Raw genomic sequence first — 26,888 nt, forward strand, 5'->3', positions numbered from 1 at the left:
TATATCTCCTCATTCATATCAGACGGCATGGCACCCATATAAATACTACGAATTGACGCGGGTAGATTCAATTAATAAGTAGGCTGGTCAGCACTACGACGAATCATGAGATGATGCTGTTTAGATCGACCCAACGGATAAAATCACCCTGTCAGGCGAAGGGCGCATCAGATAACCGATTTGAGCATTAATATGTCGCACCGGGACCTGAATTAGCCTGTAATCGTTAATGATGAGGCTCGCTCCAGGTCCCTAAGAAGAATAAAAACGTTAATCAAATGTCAGAATCAAAAATACAATACATTGCAGAATTAAAAGAGCCGAAGCTCTTGAGAATGACCCACAATACTTTCATCTCCCCTTGAGAGACGAGGCGAGGCGGGGAAAATCGCACCTGCGCATTTCATCTCCATCTCGGACATTGAAGCGTTTTCACCGTTCTGCCTGATGTACCTTTGTACCGGAAGTGAAAGATAAAGTGTGGCGGTACATGCAACATCCCGAAAAATACCCCGAGCGTCGAATGAACTGCGTCATTGCCCACACGAGTAGGAGTACATGAACAATACAAGGTAGGAATACCTACCTACCTTAACTCACCTATGGTATTTGTAACCAAGGTAAGCAATTCCGTGAATATGCAAAATTGTATAAAAAAATCACAAGAGTGCCAATGTACAGTAAATACACCATAATCCAGGAGCTTCGTGAAGAGTATAAGTTGATCACCTGCCCCGAATTCGGTAGAAAGATGTGTCGAACGAATGGCATCGCGAACGACTTAAAAGCTGAGCACAGCCACCTTCGGCACTGACAGTATAGTACGAGTAAGTGACGGAGGTGTGGCGATCAGTTTGTCGTCTTCCATTTCTTTCGCCTTTCATTGTCGCTTTCTCAGCCGATAATATTTCTCTATCATTGGAACAGAGTCTAATTTACCTGGGATGTTCCTATTGCGGTCGAAGAAGACTTTCTGTTCGAAACTTTAACATCAGCTTTCCAACCTCCTGCGCGCTGGGCTTGCCCCGCCGCAACGTAACTTCTCTCTCTCATTCTCTCTCTCTTCTCTCCGCGCACATGAGGTAAGCGTGAGAGCGAGCTGCGTCTGACCCCCGAAAGAAACGTCCGAGGAGCCCTCTCGACGGCGAACAATAAGTCTCTGCATGCCCCGCCTTGTCTCAGCCCTATCGCCATCAAATCTGCTGCCTTGAGTCGGTAATCTACGTCGCTTTTTATCCAGCGATTTCCTTCGTACTCTCGCCATCTTACGAGATACATTTCCAGTGTCAATTCACCGCGTTCGAGAGGTCACCATCATATTCACAAAGTTCTTCCTTTTCTGCCTTGCCTTTCGGTTTGCAAAGAGCACACGAGGCCATGGAGCAAAGTTCCTTGCGCCGCAAAGATACCACAAAGGGCCCGCCGCTGCGGATCCTGTCCCTCGGTGCGTCGATGTTCTGTCGCACCCATGCGCACTAATTTCTGCTTACTGACAGAGGACCGCAGATGGCGGCGGTGTTCGCGGTTACTCTATGCTCATTCTTCTCCAGGAGCTGATGCATCGCACATATGTTGAAATTGAAGGCAAAGCCCCGAAGCGGGACCAGATCCCAAAACCTTGCGATCATTTCGACCTCATTGCCGGCACTGGAACAGGAGGCCTGATCGCCATCATGCTGGGGCGCTTGCGACTCGATATAGAAACCTGCAAGGAAGTGTATGTGCGCATGACGCGACGAGTCTTTGAGACAGACAAGACTTTCGCCGGGATACCATACCGATCAACTCTATTCAAAGCTTCCAAGTTGGAGGACGCAATAAGAGATTGTGTTCGGGAACATACTATATTCGAGGAGGAGGGTAACGACGGAGAACTCGGCACCTACTCGAATTTGCCCATGAGTCCTATGAGCGCAGTGAGCAGGTCGAGTCTTGGTCCGTCGAGGTCCGTGAGTGTCTCTAGCGGCACTAGAAGCGTCGCAAGTTTACAACTCTCAAATGGTGGCGTTCGCTGGGGGAATCCTAATGCGGCATTATATGATGCACGGGAGAACCGAACAAAGACGTGAGCTTCCTCCGCTTCTACCCAAGGTCCATTATATCTTTTTTTTTTCTTTTCTAACCGTGTTTGCAGAGCCGTTACCGCAGTCTACAAGGGCACGCCAAAAAATGGACTGCCCGCTTTGCTTCGCTCTTACGATTCCAGAAAAGAGCCTGCACCAGAGTTCAATTGCACAATTTGGCAAGCCGGTCGCGCGACCTGTGCAACCGGTTTAGCTTTCAAGCCTATTCAGGTGGGGCAGTCGGTATTCATCGATGAGGGTGCGGGTAAATATAACCCGTCGCCTGTGGTGCTAGACGAGGCTCTCTTGAACGAATGGCCCGGAAGAGATCTTGGGATATTTGTTAGCATTGGGACTGGAAAGAGGCCTGCTGGAACCAGTCAGCAATCACATCTTTGGTGGGAAGGATTTATGGGCGGACTAAGCGATTTTGCTGAAGCGCGGCGACGATTGATCTCCAAAATCGAAGGCTGTGAAGATATCCACCAATACATGCGCAAAGAGCATTTCAGAAAAAGAGGAGCGAATCCGGACAACTATTATCGACTCAACGTGGAGGTAGGAGTTGGCGAATTCGGAATGAATGAGTGGAATCGGCTAGCAGATATCAGTACGAGTACGCGGAGATACCTTGGCAAAAGCGACGTGCAGAAGATGAATATGGAGGCATCCGCGAAATTGGGAAGAATACACCGAGCAAGACAACGTTACTATGGCAAGCTCCACGCTGAGGAGCTGGATGGGACGGAGCTGGATCGACCGCTGCCTGATCTTCCGCCGCCTGAGCAGCCCTTAGCCGTTGAATTGCCTGCAAATGAAATTCCGATTTCCCCTACTCAGCATCCAAGCCCCAAATATTCTGCACCGCAGCATTATCCCTCTCTAGCTACCGAAGACGACAAATTCGCCGTGATATCATCTGACGAATATCCTCAACCTGTCGACCCCGCTCTCGCACCGAGGCCATTATCTAGCGCTCGAGTCAATGATTATAAACGGGGCGACTATCGTTCATCAAACGGATCAATTGTCCCATCACCCCGAGGAAGTGGTGAGCTTGAAGGAACAACAAATGCGCCACCACTCCCTCCCAAAACTCCCTTACCTTATCCTGACAGCCCTCCAGCTGTCGGTCGCAGGATAAGCGGTCCGCCTCGAGCAGGCCCTGGTGTCAAGTTGCCATATCCTGTAGAAGATGGTCCGCCGCCTGTAGTCAATATGGCTCGCAAACCAGAGTACGGCGGATGATGATGAATTCGGAAATTTTTTGTCCTTGCTCATGGAACTTTGGAAAGATTTCGAACGTTCCTCTTCTTATTATTTTTGATTCATTTTCTTTTTTTGGATACCTATGTCTGCAATATTCGTGGATAGCTATGATGGCGTCTACGGCTAACGATCATCTCTCAATTTGAGTTTGGATAGGGTTGCTCATCCTCTATTAAAACGACTGCTATAACTTTAACAGCGCTCATCCTATATTAAAACGATTTTTTATAACTTTAACAGCGCTCATATACTAACATACCAATCTGGGATTCTTGTTTGGTTGTCCCTTAACATTGAAATCTAGTAGCGCTCGATTCGATGATACCTGTTTCAAACGCCTCCAAACCAAGCTTTGCTAGTAATATTAAGGCTAGACCTTGGTTACACCAAAGGTTAGCCTTAGTATAATGCGCTTAGCAATGTAGAAACCGGGCGGTTTCTTCGTATTAAAATCCCACATTTCAATTGGAACCTCTTTTTTTCCGCTTCATCTTCGTATTAAAATCCGAGATTTCGTGAACCTCTTCCTTATTTTCTTCTCCTTCTTCGCACAACCTTTTAATTATCACCACCACCACCACCACCATCATCATCATCATCATCATCATCATCATCATCTCCATCATTCTCGATGGCGGGTTTTCAGTCCATGGAAACAATTGTGGCCTTAGCTGGCCTGTTAGCCCGCAGCAGCCGAAGCGCAGCAGATTCTGACGCACTGCCAACCTGCCAGACTGTCCAGAATCTGACACAGACTGCTGCACTTTTTGCAGTAGGCCTGTGAAGGGTTGCTGGGTGCCAATGATGGCAGCAGCAACCAGCCCGGAGGCGGGACACAAGCGGCTCTCCGGAACGTAGAAGACTTCCCGGTTCTTCGAGAACCTGGAAGTAACTTCTTACGCCATCCTTAGCAGCTCCGCTTCCAAATCCGGGCTGGCATGTCTGTTGCTCTGCCGGCACTGCCGTAGAACCTGCGGATGCCCAGACGCCCAAGGATGAAGAGAGCGCTTTTGGAGGTACCATGTGGTACCTTCGATGAACACTCCCTCGTGAAGGGAGTATTCATCTGAGGGCTAAGACACGCGACGCTGGCCGATAAGCCATCGTCAGCGACGCAGGTTCAATCCTCTCAGACGAGGGGCTCCATTTTTTTTTTTTTCGGGGTTCACGACCCTTCCAGAGAGACAACGGACCGCTCGGGAGCTCTGCCGCCGCCATGCAGCCAGTCTGCATGGCGAGCGGGAGGCTTACGCCGTATTGCTTGAGGAGTACGAGCGGACGATGACGACCTGGGAATGGGATTGTGCTGAGTTTGCTGTGCGAAATGGCATAGCATTACCTATAGATATCAGCTTGATTGAATTTTTGGAGATCCGGAGGCGGGCGGAGATTTAATTGCATTTTACACAGCTAATAGCTTTTGCTTTGCCGGCATAAAAATTGCTTTCATTGCCAGAAGCCAAATACTGGCCGAGTGAACTCGACAATTTTCATCATCGGAGAACCCGAGCACAATTCCTCTCATTATTCCGTTCATGGGCTGGCCAATTCCGCCGCCTGGCCCTTCGGAAATACCATATTAATAAACACGAGCTATGGGCTTTCATCAAACTCGGCAAGAAATATCACTATCTTCTTCGAACTCCTGGAAGCACCGCTGTCATCCACACAGACCATGGGCCTTAACACCATTATGGTGTCATCCGTTTATTCGACAATCATGTTACTATACGCCAAGGTATACATGGTCGCTCCGAGCAACAAAAGTTATACAAAAGGAGCATTATGACCACCATATTCGTCAGGTGAAGCGTGCGGTGGAGGATTTTGTTATGGTCTACGAAAAGGATAATGGCTCCTTGCTGGCGTGGTCCATTCGTTGTTACGGAGGTTCGAGATAGAGAAGTCTCTTATTGCGTCAAACAACTTGACAGTCGTCGCATCCGAGGCACCTTTCATGGCGACCACCTTCGTGCTTTTAGGCCTCGTCAAGGCTGCATTATCCCTACGCAGGAATTGCATGTTCCAGACAATCAAACACTCCGCGCTTCAATTCATTCATGATCTATCCATATCGCTTTGTTATATGTACTTCTATGTAGGTATACCAAATGGCTTTATTCTTTTAACACTTCAATTCATTCTTTGTCAATATATAATCAATTCAGTACAGTTTTTTTTTAATGCATATAACATGAGTGATTCATCCAAGACAGTTGACATGATTTCTGAGGGCAGCATAGCAGCGTTGGCCTCGACGATACGACGCTGCTGACGCTTCTTTGTCAAGTTGGAGGGGACCCCCGGCCGATCTAATTGTACCTCTATACCCAAGTGTTTGTACCGCTACTCCACCTTCTTACCAACAGTAGTAGCTTTATAGGTATTCACTACACTCTCGCTACCTACCTACCCATTTCATTTAGAGGTAGGCGGGCATACCTAGCACCCAGGAAATGATCAGGTATTCTTGTTCAGGCATTACCTAAAGTTACTTAAGGTACCTCACCTTTTGGGGCTGGTAACTGTCACCCTGATCCCTGAGGAAGAAGTATTGCTCTGCTTGGAAGGTACATATCTTTAAGCAAGGTCGAGGGGTGTATACTTAAGGTAGGTACCGTAGGTACCTGTATAGAAGACCCTCGGACCCTCATCTGCTTAGCTTAAGATCCCTAGATAGGTACCTACGGTACGTTTGGTAGCTTCTACTCCGTAATCATTGATCCGTTTGTTTTCCTTACTCGAGAGCCATGCAATCGTTTTGCTCTGATTCCTGTGATTGTTCAAAAAAAGCTTGTCTTTCTCGTAGGGCTGTTGCTTCCTGTATTTACCGTATGTAAATCCATCCCAATCTTGGTCGAACCCGGGCTCGGTGGTACATACATACCGTCAAATGGGGTTCGATTCCTAATGGCAGTGGTCCAATGGTGGAGTTGGTTTTTCTCCTGCATCTTATCCTTCCTCGCTCCAATGATAATGATTCGAGTAATAGTTACCCTGAACCATGCAAGTATAGAAGCGGGACAACAACCCCCTTTGTTTTCGCGCCCCTGTGGCTGTTGTTAACCCCCACCCCTCAATGTCGAATGATCTTTTTGTCACTGTCGTTCTTTTACTGGGCCGGGGGGAAACAATCTTCAATTTTGTCAAGATGCTACTTTAACGCTACGAATCAGTTAAACGAACCTGTTTGCTGCTATACTTGAAGTAAGTAGTGTCCTGGCTATCAACAGGCATTGCACTCTGAATCATAAACAAAGCTAACAAAGATCTACAGAGACGATACTTTGGATCGAAGAAAGAGGCTCAGCCATGTTCCCATTTTTCGCAGCTCAATTAGGTGGGTATATCTTTTCCTTTGATGTGTAGCTGCTCCTTCCCGGCCAAAATGGTGGATGAAATCTGGCGATCCCTCGACGAGAAATAGTCGCCCACGGGAATATCAAGTATCATTTCAATTTCGTGTTAAATCTCGATCCAAGAGTCATCATTTGCCGTTATATATTCCTCGGTTTTTGTGTCTGTACTCTCGCGGTGGCTCTGACCGTCTATGGTCACAATCCGTACAAGTGCATTGAGATTGATGCTTTCCTCCATCAATCACGATGCAAGTCAAAAATTCCCGTGTTGCACCGTGGGGTTAGGGAAGGTCTGCTATGCCGATGGGGAAGTTAAGCCCCAAGCTTTATCGCAGCTGCCGCAAACATGCTTTCTCCGCCGCGTGAATGACAACGTTTAAATCAAAACAACGGAAGGCACCATGCGCAAGTTTCAATGCTTCGCCATTGATGTTGTGCTTGCTTTTTGGAAACGAATCCTGCCACTTGCGTTCTGAAGGGTCCTCTCTGAGACTGTGTTTGCTCTTGAGCTCCATAAGCATTTCTGTTCCCTTGCTCCTTCCTGAAAATTTTGGGTCATCACCCAAGGTCATCAATCTAGTCCATGGAGGCGCAATCAGACTCGTCGTTAGAATCCCAACCCAGGAACTGTTGCTCTGTAGTGCTCTCCATCATATCTTGCCTCTGTTGCATTCCAGATATTGAGCCACAAGATATGGATCCGGATCATGCGAGGCGCTACCTCAGTCAAGAACTGACAACTGAATGGCTTCTTAAATGCAGACAAGGTACCTATGGTTTATCCGGCCATCCGATTCCGGACTTGTTCTTTAGATCTAGAAAGATGGGATCCGCCAGATAGCAGTCGTTCCTTTCGGGATTGTTCATTTACAGATTTCGCTGACGGATATCGCTCTTAGAAGCTTCGGATCCCACAAGGGAGCGGAAACCGCCACCATGTCCCACTCCAGTAAATTTCCCTTGCTATGATCGCATCCCTTTCGAGGGAGATCCTGTCTTTAAGGACCTTTACAAACTTTTTACGTCAATTCGCAAAGCATCCGATATCACAGCGCAACACTTCGAAGCACTTCATCTCCGAATACACGAAAATGTTGCGTTAGAGGATCTTTTCCCTCAGGCAGCGGATTTCCTACCTCCAGCGGAATGGGCTGTCCCTGACGGCCGTCCAAAAAAGCAGCATTCCGCCCAAGAAACGGCAAACGGATCGCAGACCGAAGAAACACTCAACGGTACAGGCCATCGCCCAGATTACAACCTCTTTTGCGAGCGCGTAAAGGAACTTCAGTTTGATAACGATGACGCTTTCCGTTCTATCCACCGTCTGCCACCAAGAGACGAGTCCAAACGCCAAATCCGGCCGGCATTTTTCCGAAAGTTTTATAATTCTTTGGACCTAATGTCTCAGTATTGGGACACGAGCCTTGATCAGTATATCCGCGATCCTGAAACTGCAAAGGATGAGGACTTTATGGAAGTGGATGAGCCTCGTAAACGAGCTAAGCTCATGGAGGGCATTGAACGACGAGAAGGCTACACATACAAAGGTCGTCGTCTCGGCACGGGTCGAGATATGCCCGAACATTTTCGCGAAGACGCTGTCAAGACTTTCGTTGAAGTCGTCGCATGGGCAATGGGATGTCAGGTTCTCATGCCCCGCCTCTTACCTCGTCTTATACTTCAAAATGCCCTAATTCCAGTCCGTTCCACCGCCGAAGTTTTCCGCACTCCTAACGATAGGCACCGTGCTCGTCAAGGATGCGTCGAGGGTCCTGTGATGGCAATCCAGTGCCGCCCGGACACAGGCTTTCGAATTGGCGACGGAGAAGGAATTGATTATGATGGGGAAAACCTCGACCTGATAAAGGAAGTCTCAACCATGCTTTTTATTGCGCAAGAACGTGCTCGTCAGGATCAGCCAGAGTTCCGACCGGGAGAAGGCAAATGGTGGACAACCACGCCTCGCTGGGGAGGGCCGCCTGGTGGCGTAGTCACAAAGGAAGATGCTGAAACAAATGTTGGTGCACGTCCACCTCAAGCACCCCAGATCTCGTCCAAGCCGGGTGACGCAACACGTAAACCTAGAATTCCCAGGACCAAACGCGAGAAACCCAAGGATGCTAAAATCGAATCATGGAAGCTTCTCCGCCCAGGGATGCCATTGTGGGATCCTAAGGTTACCTACCTACATATTGGTAGAGACAAGAATGACGAGTTTGATAATGTATGGTTGATTCTTTCCCGTTGTGTGGCTGGTTCTCTCTTCCCTAACTCTCCTTTTCCACACGATAATCATGTCTCAGGAAGCTAAATTCTTCACTTACACAGATCTACATGATATCCTCCTTGAATCACCATATATCCATTCTTCGAATGCGAGTGCACCCGCTTTATCTCCATTATATTCGTACGGGTATTCCTCATCCTACCTCAGCGGACTATCCCTTTCCAGCTGGCTCGGCATTATCAGCCGCCCCTTCTCCGGGTTCCCCTTCCTCTGCGTCCACTCCATGGTATGTTCTCGATTTGCAGCGCTCCAAGTGGTATGATCTGTTCTCCCGAGAGGACCGGATCGAGGCGATGCGTGGGATTTGGGGTGTTATGGCTTACATGATGCGCTCGAGCGAATGACGTTGATCACTGCTGAAAGGACTCACCTCTGCGGAGGAATTTGAATGGGGGGGCAAAGAGTTGGCGATTCTCCTTTTTTCTTTCACATAGTCTCTCATGTAAAAACTAAGATGAAACGGATTATTGAGAGATGGAGATTTGGACAGGCTTGGAGAGAATGCCGTACGAAGCCCAGCTTAGTCGAAAACATAGAATGAGCATTGATACTATCGACAGGCTGCACGTATGACGGCTTGAATAAGGGCGGACCTGCAGATGTCGATTCACGAAGCCACGCATGTAATGCATCATGGGAGATCACGTACGGGTCGTAGACAGAACATGACCCTTAGATGCTGGGGACAACATCACAGAGCGAGCATGTAGAAGAGATGGTAGTAGAGGAAGATGAAAAAGTTAAGCAGCAAATCAAAACAGGACACCTCGTGTTGATTCCGATGTACATGCAAAGCAAGGCCACAGAGGCCGCATAAGGCCCACGAGACCATAGAAAAGCTGCCCGTTCGCCCAACGACTCGCCCGTGCCCGAATCTCTACATCGCCAACCATCAACCGGATGAGACAATTTACTCCTTCTTGGGCTCCTCCTCCTCGACGAGAGCATTTCTCTTCTGGAGGATACGCTCCTGTCTCCGCTCGCGGGCGGCCTTGGTCTTGGCACGCTTGGCGTCCATCTCCTCCTTGAGCACTCTCTCGCGCTGCTTCTCGGCCTTGGCCTTGTGGATCTATTGGGTGGCGAAAAGTGTAAGCAGGTGCCAGAATATCCCAAACGATAAATCAAACTTACGTGCTCAACGAGCGAACGCTTGTGCTTGAAGGTGTTACCCTTGCTCAAGTGGTAGAGCTCGTGGTAGAGGTGCTTGTCAATCTTGCCGCTGGCGCGGTACTTGACCAAGAGACGACGAAGGACACGGAGGCGGCGCATCCACAGAACCTGGCTATATTATCCCATCAACCGTAAGCCCATGTTTCTCACTATTTGACCGCATCATCAAAGCTGATTCTCATCTCGTCGAAAGTCGATGGCGAAGAAGTCGGAGGAGTTGAGCCATACCTGGGCATACGCGCATCCTTGGTACCCTTTCTCTTACCAAAACCCCGGTGTCTGCCGATCCTTCGGGCCTCGGTCAGAGCTCGCGCACGAGCACGAGAGTGCATGGTGACCGGCTTCCGGATGATGAGGCCATCGCTGACGAGCTTGCGGATGGTCTGGCGGGAGTTGGCGTTGGAGATCTCGTTGACCTCGTTGGGGTCAAGCCAGATCTTGCGCTTGCCGCAGCCGGCCACGGAGGCCGCAAGACGCTTCTGAGTGCGGAGGTTGACCCTGAGAAGAAAAAAAGAGCATTAGCGTTAATGCTCACGAACGCCCTTTGCCTTCGAAAATCCCTTTCTTGACCGACACCACACCCTTCCCCGCCTCCCAAAACAAGATCTGCCAAGCAGCGTGCCGTTGGCGACGAGCGAAGGAGAAAATGACCGACGATTCGATTGAAAGGAGTCTCGAGGAAAAGACGACGATAAATGGATAGTCCTTACATCTTGATTCCGTTGATTGTCGATGGCCGGCGTAGGTTGTCGTCGGGGGCTGTCGCTGAGCTTATCGACGGCGGCGTTTGACGAAACTTGAGAATGGCGAATAGTATATTACCTAAGCAACACTATTGTGAATCTGCCCTCGCGGGACGGCTTTTTCTTCTCGCTTAGGTAGGGCAAGAGGCCACTCTTCGCGGAAGAGGGTTGCAAGCGAAGATATTTTCTGCGCCGACTCTGGACCACTAAGCGAGCAGTTGACTCAATTAAGCTGAAGCTTCCAAAAAAGGCAATCCATTTATACTCTGTACGAAGAGTGCTATTGACGTCACTAGCTTTTATGCACTATTGCCTGACGGCTTTCTGAAAGATGCTACCTATGCAGTACAATAAACGTCAAGGTGTAATCTTTTGAGGTAACCAAAACTATGCACTGTAGACACGTATCGCCTTTGAAGTACTCAGGCATCACCAAAGCCCAGGTCACCCCCTAGGTCGACTCTGCCTACGCTCCAAATCTCTCTCTCATCCTCCAGCTCATCCGCGGATAAGCCTAGGCCACCATGTCCACCTTCGGCCTCCTTCCTTTCTCTGGCCTGGTTCCCAAGCCTGATGGCAACGCGCTTGAAGTAGTCACCCATGCTGCGTTTCACGTTGGGTGGAAGCTCTGCGCCTGCTCCCGCCATGTACTTGTCGAAAACAGCGCTCTCATCATCGACCACAGAGAAGAGAGCTAAGAACGCCGCCTCCGCAGAAAGCTTAACGGGAATGACCATGTCACGAACGCTAGCAAATGTAGGTGGTGCAAGCAACGCTAGGTGGGGGCGGACAAGCTCGTTGTCCATGCGGCTCACTGTGCGAAGGACGACTAAAGCAAGCCGCCTGGCATCCGCCGGACTGCCAGGTTTAATTATTGGCGCGAGAACTTCGAATATAGACTTCGTAGTCTCAAAGCTCTTGTCTCCGCTCTCACTAAGAAGATATTTTCCAGCAGCAAGAATGCAGCCCTCGGTGATATAGGCCTGGGAATATGCACTTAGTTTGGAACCCTTGTGCAGGTCTCTGGTAGTAACTTACATTGCCGTTGCTTATACCCTGACAGATGAACCCAACAACCTCTTCTGTAAATGGTGCCAAGGTCAGAGGCGACTCTGCAAGAATCGAATTCAGCCCAAGCACTGAAGCTTTGTTGTGGTGAACCAAGAGGATCCGATTCCTGTATAACATTAATTGACGCTTATTGAATACCAAATAGGGGAACCACCCACTTTATCAGACTGCCAGCTAGTTCCTCCGGGAGATTCTTGATGATTGCACCCAAGAGACGAGCATTGGTAATCGCCATAGCATCTACTCAGACGTTCAGTAAATAGAGAAAAGAAAACACCAAACCCAATGCAAGATATCTTACCATCACTTTCATCGATCTCCGTGTCAATTAAGCCAAAGATTGCGTTTCGCGATGCTTCGCTCATATTGGCTCCAGCCTTGCTGACTACCTCATAAAGTGCCTTGAGCATAGCGTTCTTGACACCAGGATCAGGGGTTTTGGATCCAGCAACAAGTTCTGCAACAAAAGTGGTTAGGCGAGCTTGGAGCAGGCTACGCTGATTTCTGACATACCAGCAATAAGAGGATCTATCCTCGGTGTCAATGTGATTAGAGTACCCAAGGCTTTCGCAGCACGATTCCGGAGGTCTTCACTCGAAGCGTCTGCCAGTGATTTGGCAAATGTTCTCTGAAGCTGTGGAAGGAAGGGCTTCAAGAACGTTGGGATCTTCTCCAATAGATTGTTGAGCGTAAACAGAATGGCAGCTGTACGAGATTAGTTTAAGAACGCTGCATGAGGAAACTCAAATCTTACATTTGACATCTACTGATCGCTCAGAAACGACACGGATCAATGGACCAGTGATCTGCGTCACGAACGGCTTCAATGAATCCTCGCTTGTTCGTGCTACAAGATCCGAGATGGCCAGAGCAGACTGGACTCTCTGCTCGGTCGTACCATTCATCAAGCCTTGCAAGAAAATCGGAAGGATTGCGTTGATACCCTTGGGAAGGGAGAATCCAGTAAGATTGGCGCCCGGAACACCGACTTGCTGGAGGGTCTGCCGAGAAGAGAATACCAAAGACTCCATTTCCTCTTTGCGAAGCTTTTTGGTTAAGGCGCTTAGAGCTGTCCAAGCTGCCTTTACCACTTCCATATCATGATCATCAAAAGACAGGAGGAGGACGCGGATAAGATCAGGATAGTAGCGGGAGTAATCAACTTGAGTTTCGGTAAAAAATTTGGCAAGATGAAGATCCGCCGAGGCTCTCTTGCGATGGTCATCATGTTTAACTAGTCCGAGCATGACACTCATTGTCGTATTGAGCCCTTCGTACTCGTCAACGGATAAAAGCACCGTGTCGAAGGAGCCATCAAGCTCAGTGCGGAGCTCCTCATTTTGGCAATCAACAATATTGTCCAATAATGAGTTTATTATATTTGGCAGTCTTCGCGTTAGAGCTCCACTGGCTACCTGAGATAAGGAAGCAACGGCCTTGGCATTGAATGCAGAAATTGGCGATGTCAGTAAGGTTGGAATGAGTATCGGCAAGATGATGTTTGCGCGGGTGTTCTCCGTAAGCAAAGTCAGAAGAGCGGAAAGTGCATTGTCGGCCTCGCCTTCCGTCCGTAAAAGGCTGAGGAGATGAGGCAGAACCTGATCCACGGCTTTCTTGCCAATAATCTTTTGAAGGGAATCAAATGCCTCCGCAGCTGCTTCTCTAACATCCTCGTCAGTATCGACGAGAGCAGTTCGAACAATGGAGATAAGCGTCTTTTCATAATCTTCAATTGCCTCTGGTGAGGCAGATGCAATAAGCTCTCGCAACGCGATACAAATTCCTTGCCTCGCATCCGCGTCGGTAGAGGTTTGGAGGCCCTCCTCGAGGTATGGCAGCAGTGTAGCCAAGACACCCTCGCCAGCCTTTCGTATAAGCTCGCCGAGTGCATTTCCTGCTATCACTTTGTGTTCCATATTGGAGCTCGCCAACCGACGAATGATTAGTTGGGTCAAAGTGGGGATAAGCTCCTTCAAGATTCTCGGAGAGGCCACAAGGGCTTTCCAAACATTGACAGCGGCTGTACGAACCAAGCCAGAAGTGTCGCAGCGGCAGATGTAGAGCGATGACAGAACCTTGTTGCGCTTCTCTTCTCCAAGGACCTCCAAGAGGGAGTGTCCAGCCTCGAGGGCCTTCTCTTCGTCCTCTTCTTGTTCCCCAGTAGCAGTAATGCCGGTCAAGCTGAACAAAAGGTCACCCACCAGCTCTACTGAACTCAAACGGATGCGGTAACTATCATCAGCCAAGCCGCGCTCCAGCTCAGGAAGAAGAAGGTCAATTGAACGAGTCGCGAAGTTCTTAACTAGTAGCCGGCCAGCGCGAAGGGATGTCTCCCGAATAGAGTCAACCTCATCTGCCAATCCAGCCAGAATCGGGGGAATAATGCGATTGAGATATGCGGAAAAGCTGTTTCCAAAGCATGCAGGCAAGAAGATAAACAGAGACATGAATCCTTCCCGAACGGCCGGCTTGGAGCTCGAAACGTTCTGGAGGATAGTGGGCAGAGTCTCTTCCAAACGACTCGTGCCGAGTCCAGCGAGCACTTCACTAAGAGCTTGAGCGGATCCAAGACGATCGCCGGCACCTGTGTCTGACTTCAAGGTTGTCATGAGGTCCGGAATGAGATCAGGCAAAGCATCCTCGCCCAATTTCTCCATAAGGGAACCGAAAGCTTTTGAAGCGGTGGCGCGGGTTGTCGGCACAGGGTCTATGACCGCGATCTTTAACCCAGCAACAAGGATGGGTAGATGGGCAACAAGATCCTTTCGCTCGGTCAGATGCGCCAAACTGCCAATAATCTGGGATGACTTCCGTTTTGTTGCGGAACGGTCACCAAGGCCACGTTCAAGAATTCGTACAACTAGCGCAAGCGAAGGTGCATCAATGTAGTGTACAAAAGAAACCTTGATTAAAGCATCAAGAGCATCATCAGTGAATTTAGTAGGATCACTAAGTGCTTTGAGCAAAATGTTGACAACGCCTTTAATTTCTGGACTTGTGATGACCTCTCCGAATCTCTGCAAGCTTCGGTTGGCTGAAGCACGAACTTCTTTATGGCTGTCATTGAGTACGTCTGTAAGTGGAGGGATAATATCAGGCAAACTCTGAGCCAGCTGTTGAGGATCCAAATATGCCATCGCACCCAACAGATCGCAAGCGCCTTTTTTGCTTCGCCATTGCTGGTCGTCGAGGCCGTCGAGGAGCGTCGGCAGAATTTGCTTAACACCATAGGAGCTAAGGCTTGCGAAGCAGGTCTTTGCGGCGTCAAGGCATGCTTCCCGAACGTCTGCGGTGCTGTCGCCGAAGCCCGAAAGCAGATTCGGAACGATCTGGATTGTATAAGGTTCAAACATCCTCCCAAGGACCAGAGAAAGTAATTCATATGCAAATAAAGCGCCTTGACGGTAGTTCGGATCTTTTTTGTTTTCTGTGGCGCTTTTCAAAGTTGCCATGATTCGGAACTCACGCAAGGCAGAAATTCCTCGACCGCGGACAATGCCAGCTAGACCATAAGCTGCACCTCTACGTGTGGCATACTTTTTCGAATGAAATAGGTCATCCAACATTTGCTGAATATAATTCGGAATGTCAGAGGTGGAGGCGCGGATTAGGGGTGGCAAGCACTCCGCCACTGCATATTGAACAGTCTCAGACGGCGTGCTCAACGTAGCAAGCAGTCGGTGGGTAACCTTCGGTATGCGCTCGTCTCCTCGTTTGAGATGACCGGCCAAAGCACCATATAAGATGATGACCGCCTCGTTGACGGTATCCATCTCAGAGCCCTTGTCAGGAGCAGCCAGAGTGGTCTCAAAAATTTTCATCAGTTCCTCGAGCTTGGTATGACCGTGGGCTCCTATTATAGCTATTGCAGCATCAATCATTGCTTGTCGAACGATTGAGCTTCGGTCCCCTAAAGGTCCATTCTCAATGAGGAACTGAACGAATGATACAAGTTGAGCAGTATCAAAACTTGTTGCGAGTTCTTTGAAGGCTAATGCAATGCCATGCCTTGCTTCCCATGGATCAGACAAATCCATCCTTTTAGGCATGCCATATCGATCTAGTTCAGGCACCCGAGGTTTGGCTGCTTCTCGGTACTCGTCCTCTAAGCGCGCTAGTATCTCGGCACATGAAGAGGGGTTTAATTCGACAGCATGGGCAAGAGCTCTGGAAGCGGCTCTCCTGAGCTGTTTGTCGACATTCCGAAGATAAGGGATCATTTTGATGCCGGACCGCTGGTCGACTTCTAGTCCATTCTCGGCCCAAATGGCTTGAGCCAGTTCTCTATTTTCGGAGACGTCGTCATGATATGCAAGCCAAATTTCCTCTGAAAATTCAAAATCGGTAAGGTCAAGTTCGGAATGAATCGCTTGCAACAGGGCAGTCCTGACGGGTATTTCTGGAAGTATGACACCACGAAGTACAATCTGTAGTTCTGGCTCCGCTATATTTGGGGCCAAAAACCTGCAACTGTCTGTCAAGCAATCCTTCACAAGCCTGTAATGCTGCGTATATTTTTGCATCGCAAAAATCAGACTGGAGAGTAGTTCATTTCTTTGAAGAGATTGCCGAGAAACTATAATTCATTAGTACCATCAAAAGAGTGCATATATAAAAGCAAGATTCGACAACTTACAAGCGTCCGTGTGAAAGGAAATGAACTCAAGTGCGAGCACGACTTGCTCGTCTCCATCTTCCGCATTTGTTCTACCAACGCCGCCGTGTTTGATCACAACGAAGATGAGAGGAAGCAAATAGATGAGGGATATAGTGTCAAAAGGCCGTTGTTCGCCAGCAAATCGAAGTCGATAAAGCAGCCTGGTAATCAAGTCTATTAAAGGTTAGCACGGATGAGAAGGTTCCCAATGAAGTTCAACCTACCGCCCAGGGGCTCCTGCTCCAATTCCGGCTTTGAAGTGGATGATCCAAGTGCTCGTAAAGTGGCAATGCCGAAGAAAGGCCTCAATACGCCTAGTCGAGAGGAGACCAGAGAGGCACAAGCGACATACGCGTTTGCCGCGGTGTCCCCAAGAATCAGTCCAGCGCCGGCTTCAATGACTCCAAGCAGGTCTTTGACCGCTTCTCCCATCCATGCCTCAGCATCAGTGGGCGGTCCCGTTGCCAGAGCTTCCACGAGACCTGCACCACGTCTTAGCGTCGCCTGTGCATGAGCGACACTTTTGCGAATTTCAGCTTCTTTGTCCAATTGAGCATTGACTTTGGCGCGTTCCTCAGCAGTAAGCTTCTTCTGCGCACCCGCTTTCTGGGCAAGCTGGGTTCGGAGCTCCTCTTCCCATTTCATGATATCATAGTCCTTGACATTCTTGTCAGGTACAATGCTCTGTCCCTTCTTCGCAAGGGGATCGATGAAAGTCGTCCCCTCCGGAGTGCGGAAAATGGCAGCTTCAGTTGGTCCGATATCTTGAAGCAATTGAGGATCGACATAGGAGGCTACGCGATCCTTAAGCAAAGGCGTTATTACATCTGGAGCGACAAAAGCCAGCTCAGCGCTTGCTTTATAACCAGCATGGTTGATAGTTCCTCCGTAGGAATCGAAATGATCCTAAATTTTTAAAATGTTTTAGTACTAAGTTCGAGGTGCTGCGTGTTGAGGGAATCATTACCTGGTATACTCTTTCAATGGCGTCGAGATATTCCAGAGGGCGCTCGTTGACCAAAGTGCCAGGGTCCATTCCCGTCCTCAAGCATACTTCAATCCATGATGCGCTAGGGATGAGCTCAGGACGACAAAGGACCTGAAGAGCTAAGAGCTGATCTTCAAGGATATTTTTCTCCACCTTCCCGCTAAGCTTCTCCACCTCTTGCTTAGACGGGCAAATGGATCGAATAACGAGTAATAACTGGCTTATTCCCGTCTTGGCACTCGTTGCTGGGCTATCCTTATCGTCCAAAGAAACCTGTCGGTTCCAAAGCCAAAGACCGGAAATGATAGCAGGCCCAACGACTTCGGGTCGCTTTACATACACTAAAGTGAGAGCGTGAGTAGCCTCGCGCCGAATAGCAGGAGGGATAGAGGCAGCGCAAACAAAGTATATGAAGGCCAAAGCCCAAGACTGGAGCGTTGAATTTTCTCTCTTGGTAGATGGCAGATCGTCATAAAGTGCAGCGAGGCTCCTGATAGCCCAGATTGTATCTTCCTCACTTGCTAATTTTGTGTAGATTCGATGATACAGGAGAAAAGAAGGCTTTGGTTCCAGGGCTAATGATTGTTTCACAATGCTCGCTTTCTCAAAGAGATCGCTGAGAGCACCGTCTTTGATGAGGCGCAACTTCGAAGCATACAACGCGGTAACGACATATGCAATGGTAATGAGACCATTTTGTGCAGCGGAAAGTGGGTTCGCTACAACCTCCTTGAATATGTCAAGCATTTTAGGTAGAGTGGCCTGGAGGAAAGATATGGTTTCCGTGTTCCCAAAATCATGCTCCCTTAGAGACCATATTATCTCTCCAACTCTCAAGGTCCAGCCTCGGCGGACCGAGCCTCTCTTGTCCCCGATACCCTTGATGAACACATCCGTGACGGATCGCTCGACCTTCAATTGTTCAGAAAGTGCATACCTGAAATGTTTGCTAATAGCAGCCGCTTCAGCCGAGATGGCGGCTTCATTTGGCTCCTTCGTCGCCACCGGTGCAAGAGTCGCAGGAACGGTTTCTGCCAAAGCTTGGCAAGTTGGAATAGTAGAAATCATTTGCGCGTGCAGAACCCTGTGCTCGGCGGATGGAAGCTTAGAGCTTTTGAGCGGTCCCAGAATCTCGTTTGTGACAGCCACAAGACATTTCTCTTCATGGCATCGAGAAACAAGGAGTTCAAATGCTGAAAGTACACCCGCTCTGATGTTTGGATTGGATGACTTGACGTTTGAGAGCAAGGCTTTTAGAAGATTGCCTTCCAAGATGTCGGATAGGTCAACGTCAGCCGGCAAACTGCGAATCAGTGGTGTTATCAGGCCATTGAGTACAACCTCCGGGGCTCTTAAGAGGGCCTTTTCGATAGATGGTATAAGATTCTCTTTTAGGTCCTGCTTCGTGGCGAATGCCGCAAAGAAGTCATGGAGCCCATCCGCGATATGCTCAGGTACAAGTCCTCGGGATCCAAGGAATTCCCGCGCATAGAACGAATAGAAATCTTTGCGGAGCTCGTAAAGTACTGGTTTTAGCTTTTCAATGCGAGCGCATACGCCTGCAATTACTCCGAGAAATATCGCATTCTTCAAAACCGGTGCCGGGGCCTTAGCCGTAAGTCTACCAACAGAATCTTTTATCGCACTCTCTCCCAGTGCACCAGTTGTGAAGACTTTCCGAAGCGCTCGCCGAGTTACGACTAATGCAGAGTGCTTTACGCTATTCCTTGTCCTCGGCGTTTGACACAGTTCGAGCAACTGAGAATCGGCGAGAAGCAGGTCGAGTCCCCATTTCTCCCATAACGAGCTTTCGGTGGAAAACCGTTGCAAGAGGAGCGAACACCATTCCACCAGCACGAATGCATGTGTGGGCGCTATTGTAGATTTCGCCGCCTCATCCTTGATCAACTTTATGAGTGGCGATAAATCGAGACCCGATTTTATACCAGAGTTAACAATTGCCAACAAACACTGTTGTACCGCTTGCCGTGAAGCTCGATCAATGTACAAGGGATATGTCTCGAACAAGCTTGCTAATATCAGAGAGAACGACTTTTGAGGGATATCTTGAGTCTAGGTTTAGTATGATTCACAAGGCGGCAGTTAATCATGGATAGGAATGCACAGTACCTTGGTGAGAAATTCGTTCCTGAAGAGTGTGCAACTCAGCCTTACGGGCATTTGTCGAACTACTCAGAAGGCGGAGCGGCAAGGAATTGGATTCCCAGTTCGGCGCTCCGCCAGAGTCGTTCCCTTCCATCTGGATAAACTCCGAAGAAATTAATTTCTCCCTTGAGTTTCACGAAGTCGTTGGAGTCTCGTTGATGATAGGAAATCAATCACTTTCTCTAAATCCACTTTCTCTCGTTCGTTACTTGTGCGTCGGAAATTTCCGCGAACGAGTTCACCTATGACGCTCACCCCACAATTATTATTGAATGTTTTGAACCGCCCGAGGATTTTGGGTCCGGCACATCTTATCGACACAAACTTCACCTCGCTATCAACACATTGAGGATAGGTATAATTCCAGCCCGTCATCTACCTACTGAACTTTTCTGGCTGGAATTATGGCTCCTAACAAAAAGAAAAAGAAGCCCGCTGCAAATCCTGCCCGAGGGTTCGCGACTGTCTCGACGGCGAGCAAGCCAAAAACTGACAAAAAGTCTGAGAGCGCAAGTTTGTCAGAGGCAGATAGCACTCCAGCTGTTCTGACCCCGCTTTCAGATCAAGAAAATATATCGAAACCTGATGCTGCGAATGCCTCGAAAGCTAAAGATGCAAAAGAAACCGTGGAATTGTCCCCGGAGGAGCTTGAAAGAGAACTTGAAGAAACTGAATTACAAAATATCCTAGAGAAGTATGGTCAACGAGCCAAAAAAGACGCATCACGCCAAATCTCAAGGTTGCAGACCGATAGACGTGTTCTGAAGACTCAAGCAGAGCATTTGAATACAAGAAATTGGTTGCCAAACCGAATTATTGACGAAATCATGAACATGGTTAAGGATGAAGTAGATCACGGAAACTTCTACCGAGAATCAGATGGCAGTGGTAAATTCATATCAGAGGAGGACTCGATTGCCAGGCTTTGGACGTTACAGCAGACACTCTTCTTTCTAGGTTTCCCTGAAGGCCGAGTCAAGGAAGCCTTGTACCATATCACAGATGCATTGCTTATTGCCGGCCCACCCGCTGGCGGGAACAGAGACAACATTTGGGGTTTAGATGAAGCTATGGATTGGCTCGTGTTAGAGCTAAATAGAGAGGAGCTGTCTCTCATTGAAGGCCAGCCTAAGAGGCAGACAATGGACAAGACACCTACCGGTTAGCTCAGCCTTTTTGCCCGACAGCAAGCGTGATAAATACTATGAGAATAACAATACTGACTGAACTTTAATCAATGCTTGTAGAAAGCATACCGCAGACACCTGAGCCGACTACATCCTCGAACGAAGCCACGGGGAAACAAACTCCAATGACACGTGAAAAGACTCAGAATGCGAATGAATTAGTTTCATCGCGTACAGAAGAATTGGATGTAAGCGACCTCGATAGTGACATTGAGCCTGATGAGCTTTTGCCAAAATATCTCGAGACGAAGGCTCGCATCTACGAACTTCAACCAGAGACATTGCAGGTGAACAATACAAAGGGAAAGAAAAACAAGGCAAAAAAAGATAAGACAAATCCGAGTGGTCCGGAAGTAATAAAGCTACTGGATAAACTGAAGAAAATAGAATCTGATGTGCTGTTCGACAAAGACGAAGCCGAAACCCAATGGTCTCAGAGAGAGATACAGATTTTTCAGGAAGTAGCCTTGCAGAAAAAACTTGCCCCTAAAGATGTTGAAGGTCAGGTTTCCGAAGCCGAACAAGACCCGCAACAACAGGAGCAGGTAAACTCTTCTGAAAACTTGGACGAAGAGGACGAGGTTAGTCGCCAGGCACGTGAGGCTGGTGAGGCCCTCCTGAGAGAGACAGGTATGGAGGAAGATGGGGACGGTCTGTTCGGTGGCATGTTCACGGATCTAGCCGGGGCTGAGAATGGTCCAAATTCTACAACTTCAGAACCCGCAATGGGCGTCGCCGGCGTCGGGAACACAATTATGCGGGATTTTGGGCGATGGAATGGAATGAGCCCTCGACGTGTTCTTGAGGATGCCTGCAAGGCACGGTGAGTCCATTGCGCCCTTACCCCCAAACTGCCTTTAACGCAGCGAATTCAACTGATATACTCTAGGGATTCTGGATCACGCGTGTCATTCAAACCCATATCTTCTAGCTCCGTCTCGAAACGACATTCTGTCGAGATCTTTTGGTCGAAAGATCAGGAAACTCCGGTATACTCCATTCTCGACTCCGTCTCATCCACCTCAAAGTCGCGATTATCAGCCTTCTGGATGACCACTCTTGCCACACCTGATAGCGTACAATCGGAAGCCTTTATTGCAACTGCCGCGCTATTTCTCGTATTCTCATCATCTCCAAAGGAAGAGAGGGTACATCTGCGCCTACCAGCCACCTGGAGAGATCTTTGGGATGAATTTACCCGCAAAAAGAAAGAATTAAATGATGAACAGGATCGAAACGCATTGCGAGAGATTCGCGAATTGGTCAGGGACAAGCGAGATAGAGATGAGCACGACGGTGTTGTGCTCAAAGGGGGTTTTCGGAAGCGCAATGTCGCTGGCAGCGGCCGTGATAGTGGGGAGGACTCCGACCCCAACGCTCTCGACCAAAGCAACCTGGATAGTGAACTCCTGAAGGGTTTGTGGAACCAAAAGAGTTCCAACCCTGCCTATCAGGTGATGCTGAAAGGTCGCTCACAGCTCCCCATGTGGAACTTTAGGGATCAATTGTTGACTACGGCGGATCAACAACAAGTTATTATCGTCTGCGGAGAAACTGGATGTGGCAAGAGCACGCAGGTTCCTGCGTTCATTCTCGAACACGAATTATCACAAGGAAAGGATTGTCGAATATACTGCACTGAGCCGCGAAGAATCTCAGCTATTTCTCTTGCACGACGCGTCAGTGAGGAGCTTGGAGAGCGCAGAAATGACGTTGGCACGTCAAGATCGATGGTGGGATATGCCATTCGCTTGGAATCAAATATGACAACTCAGACTCGTCTGGTCTACGCAACCACAGGTATAGTTATGCGTATGCTAGAGCGGTCGAATGAGCTGGCAGATATAACGCATTTGATCCTTGACGAAGTGCACGAGAGGAGCATTGACAGTGATTTCCTACTTATTGTTCTTCGGAGGCTTATCGTGAAGCGGCCAGAACTTAAGGTAATTCTCATGTCTGCAACTGCCGATGCACAACGGTTTTCCAACTATCTATTCGGTGCACCGATTCTAAACGTGCCGGGCCGAACATTTCCCGTTGAGGTGAAATACCTTGAGGATGCGTTGCAGTTGACAGGATATGTGCCAAGTTCAATAAATGCGAACGGCCCAATTGAAGTTGGCCTTGATGATGCGGATACAGAAGAGATATCCGATCGAGAGAATACAGGTCAAGAAGGAGACTATCTTTCTGCATTTAGCTCCAAGACAAGAACCGCCCTGGCTCAGTTCGACGAATATCGGATAGATTATGATCTTTTGGCAGCTTTGATTGGAAGAATTGCTGTCGACCCTGAGTTTGAATTCTACAGCAAAGCTATCCTGATTTTCCTTCCGGGCATAGCAGAGATCCGTCAATTGAATGACATGTTGATTGGGCATCCTTCGCTAAGTCAAGGATGGAATATCCATCAGCTTCATTCAACGATTGCCAGCGAAGAACAAGAGAAGGCGTTTGTGGTACCACCGAAAGGGACTCGAAAAATCGTACTTGCAACAAACATTGCAGAGACCGGTATTACTATCCCGGATATTACTTGCGTGATTGATACGGGTAAACACAAGGAAATGAGGTAGCCTTTATCCTTTAAACTTTTCCAGCTTCTGCTTACACCAATTCTTAGGTTCGACGAGCGCCGTCAGCTGTCACGCTTACTCGATTCTTTCATCTCCCGCGCAAATGCAAAACAGCGGCGTGGTAGAGCTGGGCGTGTTCAGCGTGGGCTTTGTTTTCATCTCTTCACAAAGTCTCGTCATGATCGCCAGGTATGAGTGCAGTCTTGGTCATCGCTGTAGAACGTTGCTTACAGAGTTTTAGATGGCTGAACAACAAACACCGGAGATGCTTCGCTTGTCGTTGCAGGACCTTGTTCTAAGGGTAAAGATATGTGAGCTAGGAGGGATCGAACAAACTCTTTCCGAGGCGTTAGACCCGCCGTCAGCAAAGAATATCCGGCGTGCCATTGATTCCTTGATCGACGTCAAAGCCCTTACCAACTTTGAAGAACTTACCCCATTGGGACGTCAATTAGCCAAACTTCCATTGGACGTACACCTTGGGAAGCTGGTACTCCTAGGTAGCACTTTTGGGTGTTTGGATGTCTGCGCAACCATCGCGGCGATATTGTCTTCCAAATCACCTTTTGTGGTGACAATGGGAGCGCGGTCACAGGCAGACCTGGCCAGGTTATCATTCAAGAGGGGTAAGTTGATCCACGAAACCTGGATCTCCTCAGGACGTGCTAATTTATTAGGTGATTCCGATTTACTTACCGCTTACAATGCTTACAATGCATGGAGGCGGGTATCGAGTACCACAGGGGTATCGGAGTTTCAATTTTGCCGCAAAAATTGCCTAAGTCAGCAAACATTGTTTAATATTGAAGACATTAAATCTCAGATTCTGGCTTCAGTTATTGATGCAGGGTTTCTGCAACTTGACGGAACTTCAAGGGCCGCTTTGAATAGGTGATTTCCCCTTGGAAACTTCCTTTCCTCAGACTGTCTTTTTAGTGAACTGACGTCATTTCATAAGGTCCCGGTTTTCTTCAAAGCAACGACAATTCTTTAAACTCCCTGAGTCCGTAGATAAAAATTCGGAGAATGACTTGATCAGTGGTTCAGTCATAGCATGGGGCTTTTACCCCAAACTCCTGCTTCGCGAAGGAAAAGGCTGGAGAAACGTTTCGAACAATCAAACTGTCAGCCTTCATCCGACGTCTGTCAATAAAGGCACAACGTCTGCGAAATGGGTTTCGTTTTACCATATCATGCAATCTAGCAACAGGTATAATTTTGGAACTTTGTCACCATCATTAGATGCTTGTCTCGCTAACCATTCCAATCCAGATTTTACAATGCCCATGAGACAAGTGCCGTTGAAAGTTTCGCGATTGCACTCCTATGTGGAGATGCGGAGTTCAGAATGTATGCGGGACTGGTTATTCTAGATGGCAACCGTATTCGTTTCTCGGTCAACGATTGGAAGGCTATGCTTGCGATCAAAATTTTGCGGCAGCGGCTTCGAGAGATCATGGCCCGTCGATACCAACACCCTACCAAATCGCTCACCTCACCGCAGCAGAAGTGGCTAGATATATGGCAGCAGGTTTTCGCTCTGGACGACAAAGAAAACAGTTTGCCAAAATAGACGTTCAGCGCCGTCGTTGTAGATGATTTGAAAGCAGCGATATGTATTAAAGGGAATGGCATCATCATAGAAGGAGGCCATTACATATCATCTTGAGCATGAAGAAACAATCTTTGTTTTCTGCGATAAAAAGACTATAGATTCGGAGGATATTGCTGCATCGTAAAGCGTGATTCTGCTTCCCAATGGAATAATGCTTTTCAAGGGTTATCAAGGGTGTCCATAACAGTTTTATCCTCAAGCAAATGGCACTAGCAAGTATTGGAAGTTATCGTACAGCATGCTTTGCTTGGCGTTAATGACCAGGAGCTAAAGGGCAGAAGGAAGGAGCGGATTGTCAAGTAGGCGTTCATGCGATGCATTCATTCATAGCGAGAGAAACGTATAGCTAGATGGTCTTCAGAAGTCTACTACAAGTCAGAATTACGACAAAGAAAATTGCGATTCCATTTCCACATATTGCTCATGAAAATAGTCGTCATTCAAGGGAGTAGCGCGGCGAGATGCCGTTCTCAATCTTGACATGGGAGCTCCATCGAAAGTTATGCAAGTCGTGATGCGGATAAAATGTACAGATACATGGAAAAGCTCCATCGAGGAGAGTTAATCAAAGGAGAACGGGTGTCAACGGTTACAATTGCCTCACTGACAGCGGCGGTCGACTATTACGTCTGTAGATTTGACTTCCGAAGGACCTACCGGCTGAGCGTTTCTGGACCGTTCAATTCTTATTATTTGGGCACGATTGCTGGCTGTATTGTGAATAGGGCTAGGGGTAAATTACTCTTTCGTATCATTCAAAGATATTACGCAGGAAAGGGTTTGATGATATCAAGTAAAAATAGGAGTGAAGAAGCTGTCCAAATGAGAATGCCAGGATCTCATGATATCTTGACCAGAGTCAGTTATCAAGATCTTTGCTTTGGCCCATTTTTTCTATTGCAGTTTACGGTTTTACAATTCAGTCTTCGCGATTCAATTGGTTTCCCTGGTGTTAGACTGGACAAAACTTTTTATTTTATTTTATTTTATTTTTTATTTTTTTCGTTCTAATTTTTTTTGCGTATGTTTATGGTAACATTACCAAGTAGAAAGAGCGGTGAAGAGCCTTTCCGACTTGGAAATTGGTGGTTTGGCACAACGAGAGGCTAATTCTGCAGGAGCTATCTATTCTCGACGGAATCGACAATGGGCCTCAAGTCAGATGGCACGGCATTAGTCTTGAATTTGACGGAGTCCGAGCGATTGGTCTTGAGCATGACAGCGACGCACGCCCGGAAAAGCCACCTGGAAGCCCAGAACCACCAAGTCGAGTCTGTTCTCTTGATTGGCAGTCTGAATTCCAATCTTGTGGTATCCAATGGCTCAGCCATTGGATTGCGTGTGCTGTAAATCGGGATGAGCATAAACCGATGCATGGTTGAACATTTGAGGCTGTTGTATCAACGCCCCCGTCGCCTTACGCTCGGCAACTGAGGCTCATCAGTGATGAATATCTGCAATTCTGTTCGGTATTAATGTTTCAATTGCACCACAACTTCCATGGAGGCATGCAATTTTCTGGCTCCTTCCGAGAAGAGTTTAACCGTGCCGTGTATAAACTTTGATATCAAATTACACTCACCAGAAGAAATTTTCTTCCTCCCCACAATTTGTTTAGATAGCACTAATATTAGAAGGCGGGCAAACAATAGGGGGTCTATGCTGCCTAGTAACTTTAATGTCCTTCATTTTCCGCATCGGTTTGTTGGAATTCGTTGTTGCCAGACGGTACTC

The 26,888-nt window shown here is 48.1% G+C and overlaps 8 protein-coding genes across 8 annotated transcripts; 4 read left to right on the forward strand and 4 right to left on the reverse strand.

The window, feature by feature from the left end:
• Window positions 1–558: 558 nt before the first annotated feature.
• On the forward strand, window positions 559–3,311 carry L228DRAFT_253763 (FabD/lysophospholipase-like protein; the record flags this gene model as incomplete). Its single annotated transcript, XM_018333773.1, has 4 exons — window positions 559–572; window positions 1,389–1,444; window positions 1,507–2,065; window positions 2,135–3,311. 4 exons carry the CDS (start codon window positions 559–561, stop codon window positions 3,309–3,311), a joined length of 1,806 nt encoding a protein of 601 aa, XP_018186995.1.
• A 663-nt stretch (window positions 3,312–3,974) lies between these two features.
• L228DRAFT_269819 (hypothetical protein) lies at window positions 3,975–4,355 on the reverse strand (the record flags this gene model as incomplete). Its single annotated transcript, XM_018335321.1, has 1 exon — window positions 3,975–4,355. The coding sequence occupies one exon, from the start codon at window positions 4,353–4,355 to the stop codon at window positions 3,975–3,977; it is 381 nt and encodes a 126-aa protein (XP_018186996.1).
• A 1,180-nt stretch (window positions 4,356–5,535) lies between these two features.
• Window positions 5,536–6,646, reverse strand: L228DRAFT_262458 (hypothetical protein; the record flags this gene model as incomplete). The annotated part of the gene is made up of 6 exons (XM_018334422.1): window positions 5,536–5,687; window positions 5,775–5,817; window positions 6,021–6,153; window positions 6,216–6,329; window positions 6,519–6,528; window positions 6,619–6,646. The coding sequence occupies 6 exons, from the start codon at window positions 6,644–6,646 to the stop codon at window positions 5,536–5,538; spliced, it is 480 nt and encodes a 159-aa protein (XP_018186997.1).
• A 981-nt stretch (window positions 6,647–7,627) lies between these two features.
• Window positions 7,628–9,432, forward strand: L228DRAFT_262459 (hypothetical protein; the record flags this gene model as incomplete). The annotated part of the gene is made up of 3 exons (XM_018334423.1): window positions 7,628–7,640; window positions 7,729–8,915; window positions 9,020–9,432. The coding sequence occupies 3 exons, from the start codon at window positions 7,628–7,630 to the stop codon at window positions 9,320–9,322; spliced, it is 1,503 nt and encodes a 500-aa protein (XP_018186998.1). The 3' UTR covers window positions 9,323–9,432.
• A 31-nt stretch (window positions 9,433–9,463) lies between these two features.
• Window positions 9,464–10,896, reverse strand: L228DRAFT_249265 (ribosomal protein L19/L19e). Its single transcript, XM_018333056.1, has 3 exons — window positions 10,377–10,896; window positions 10,110–10,260; window positions 9,464–10,047 (listed from the first exon to the last, which is right to left on the reverse strand). The coding sequence occupies exons 1-3, from the start codon at window positions 10,478–10,480 to the stop codon at window positions 9,889–9,891; spliced, it is 414 nt and encodes a 137-aa protein (XP_018186999.1). The 5' UTR covers window positions 10,481–10,896; the 3' UTR covers window positions 9,464–9,888.
• Window positions 10,897–11,154: 258 nt separating this feature from the next.
• L228DRAFT_249267 (translational activator) lies at window positions 11,155–19,923 on the reverse strand. Its single transcript, XM_018333057.1, has 10 exons — window positions 19,738–19,923; window positions 17,587–19,673; window positions 16,844–17,525; window positions 16,599–16,793; window positions 12,717–16,538; window positions 12,476–12,667; window positions 12,264–12,419; window positions 12,121–12,202; window positions 11,930–12,068; window positions 11,155–11,874 (listed from the first exon to the last, which is right to left on the reverse strand). Exons 1-10 carry the CDS (start codon window positions 19,865–19,867, stop codon window positions 11,314–11,316), a joined length of 8,046 nt encoding a protein of 2,681 aa, XP_018187000.1. The 5' UTR covers window positions 19,868–19,923; the 3' UTR covers window positions 11,155–11,313.
• Window positions 19,924–20,032: 109 nt separating this feature from the next.
• On the forward strand, window positions 20,033–25,568 carry L228DRAFT_222548 (P-loop containing nucleoside triphosphate hydrolase protein). Its single transcript, XM_018330300.1, has 8 exons — window positions 20,033–20,934; window positions 21,021–21,783; window positions 21,850–23,535; window positions 23,587–23,728; window positions 23,781–24,165; window positions 24,217–24,430; window positions 24,498–24,749; window positions 24,812–25,568. Exons 1-8 carry the CDS (start codon window positions 20,178–20,180, stop codon window positions 25,110–25,112), a joined length of 4,500 nt encoding a protein of 1,499 aa, XP_018187001.1. The 5' UTR covers window positions 20,033–20,177; the 3' UTR covers window positions 25,113–25,568.
• Window positions 25,569–25,611: 43 nt separating this feature from the next.
• Window positions 25,612–26,434, forward strand: L228DRAFT_172940 (hypothetical protein). Its single transcript, XM_018329501.1, has one exon. The coding sequence runs from the start codon at window positions 25,680–25,682 to the stop codon at window positions 26,163–26,165; it is 486 nt and encodes a 161-aa protein (XP_018187002.1). The 5' UTR covers window positions 25,612–25,679; the 3' UTR covers window positions 26,166–26,434.
• Window positions 26,435–26,888: the final 454 nt, after the last annotated feature.

This window comes from Xylona heveae (genome assembly GCF_001619985.1).
Source record: "Xylona heveae TC161 unplaced genomic scaffold L228scaffold_8, whole genome shotgun sequence".
Classification (NCBI taxonomy): Eukaryota; Fungi; Ascomycota; class Xylonomycetes; order Xylonales; family Xylonaceae; genus Xylona; species Xylona heveae.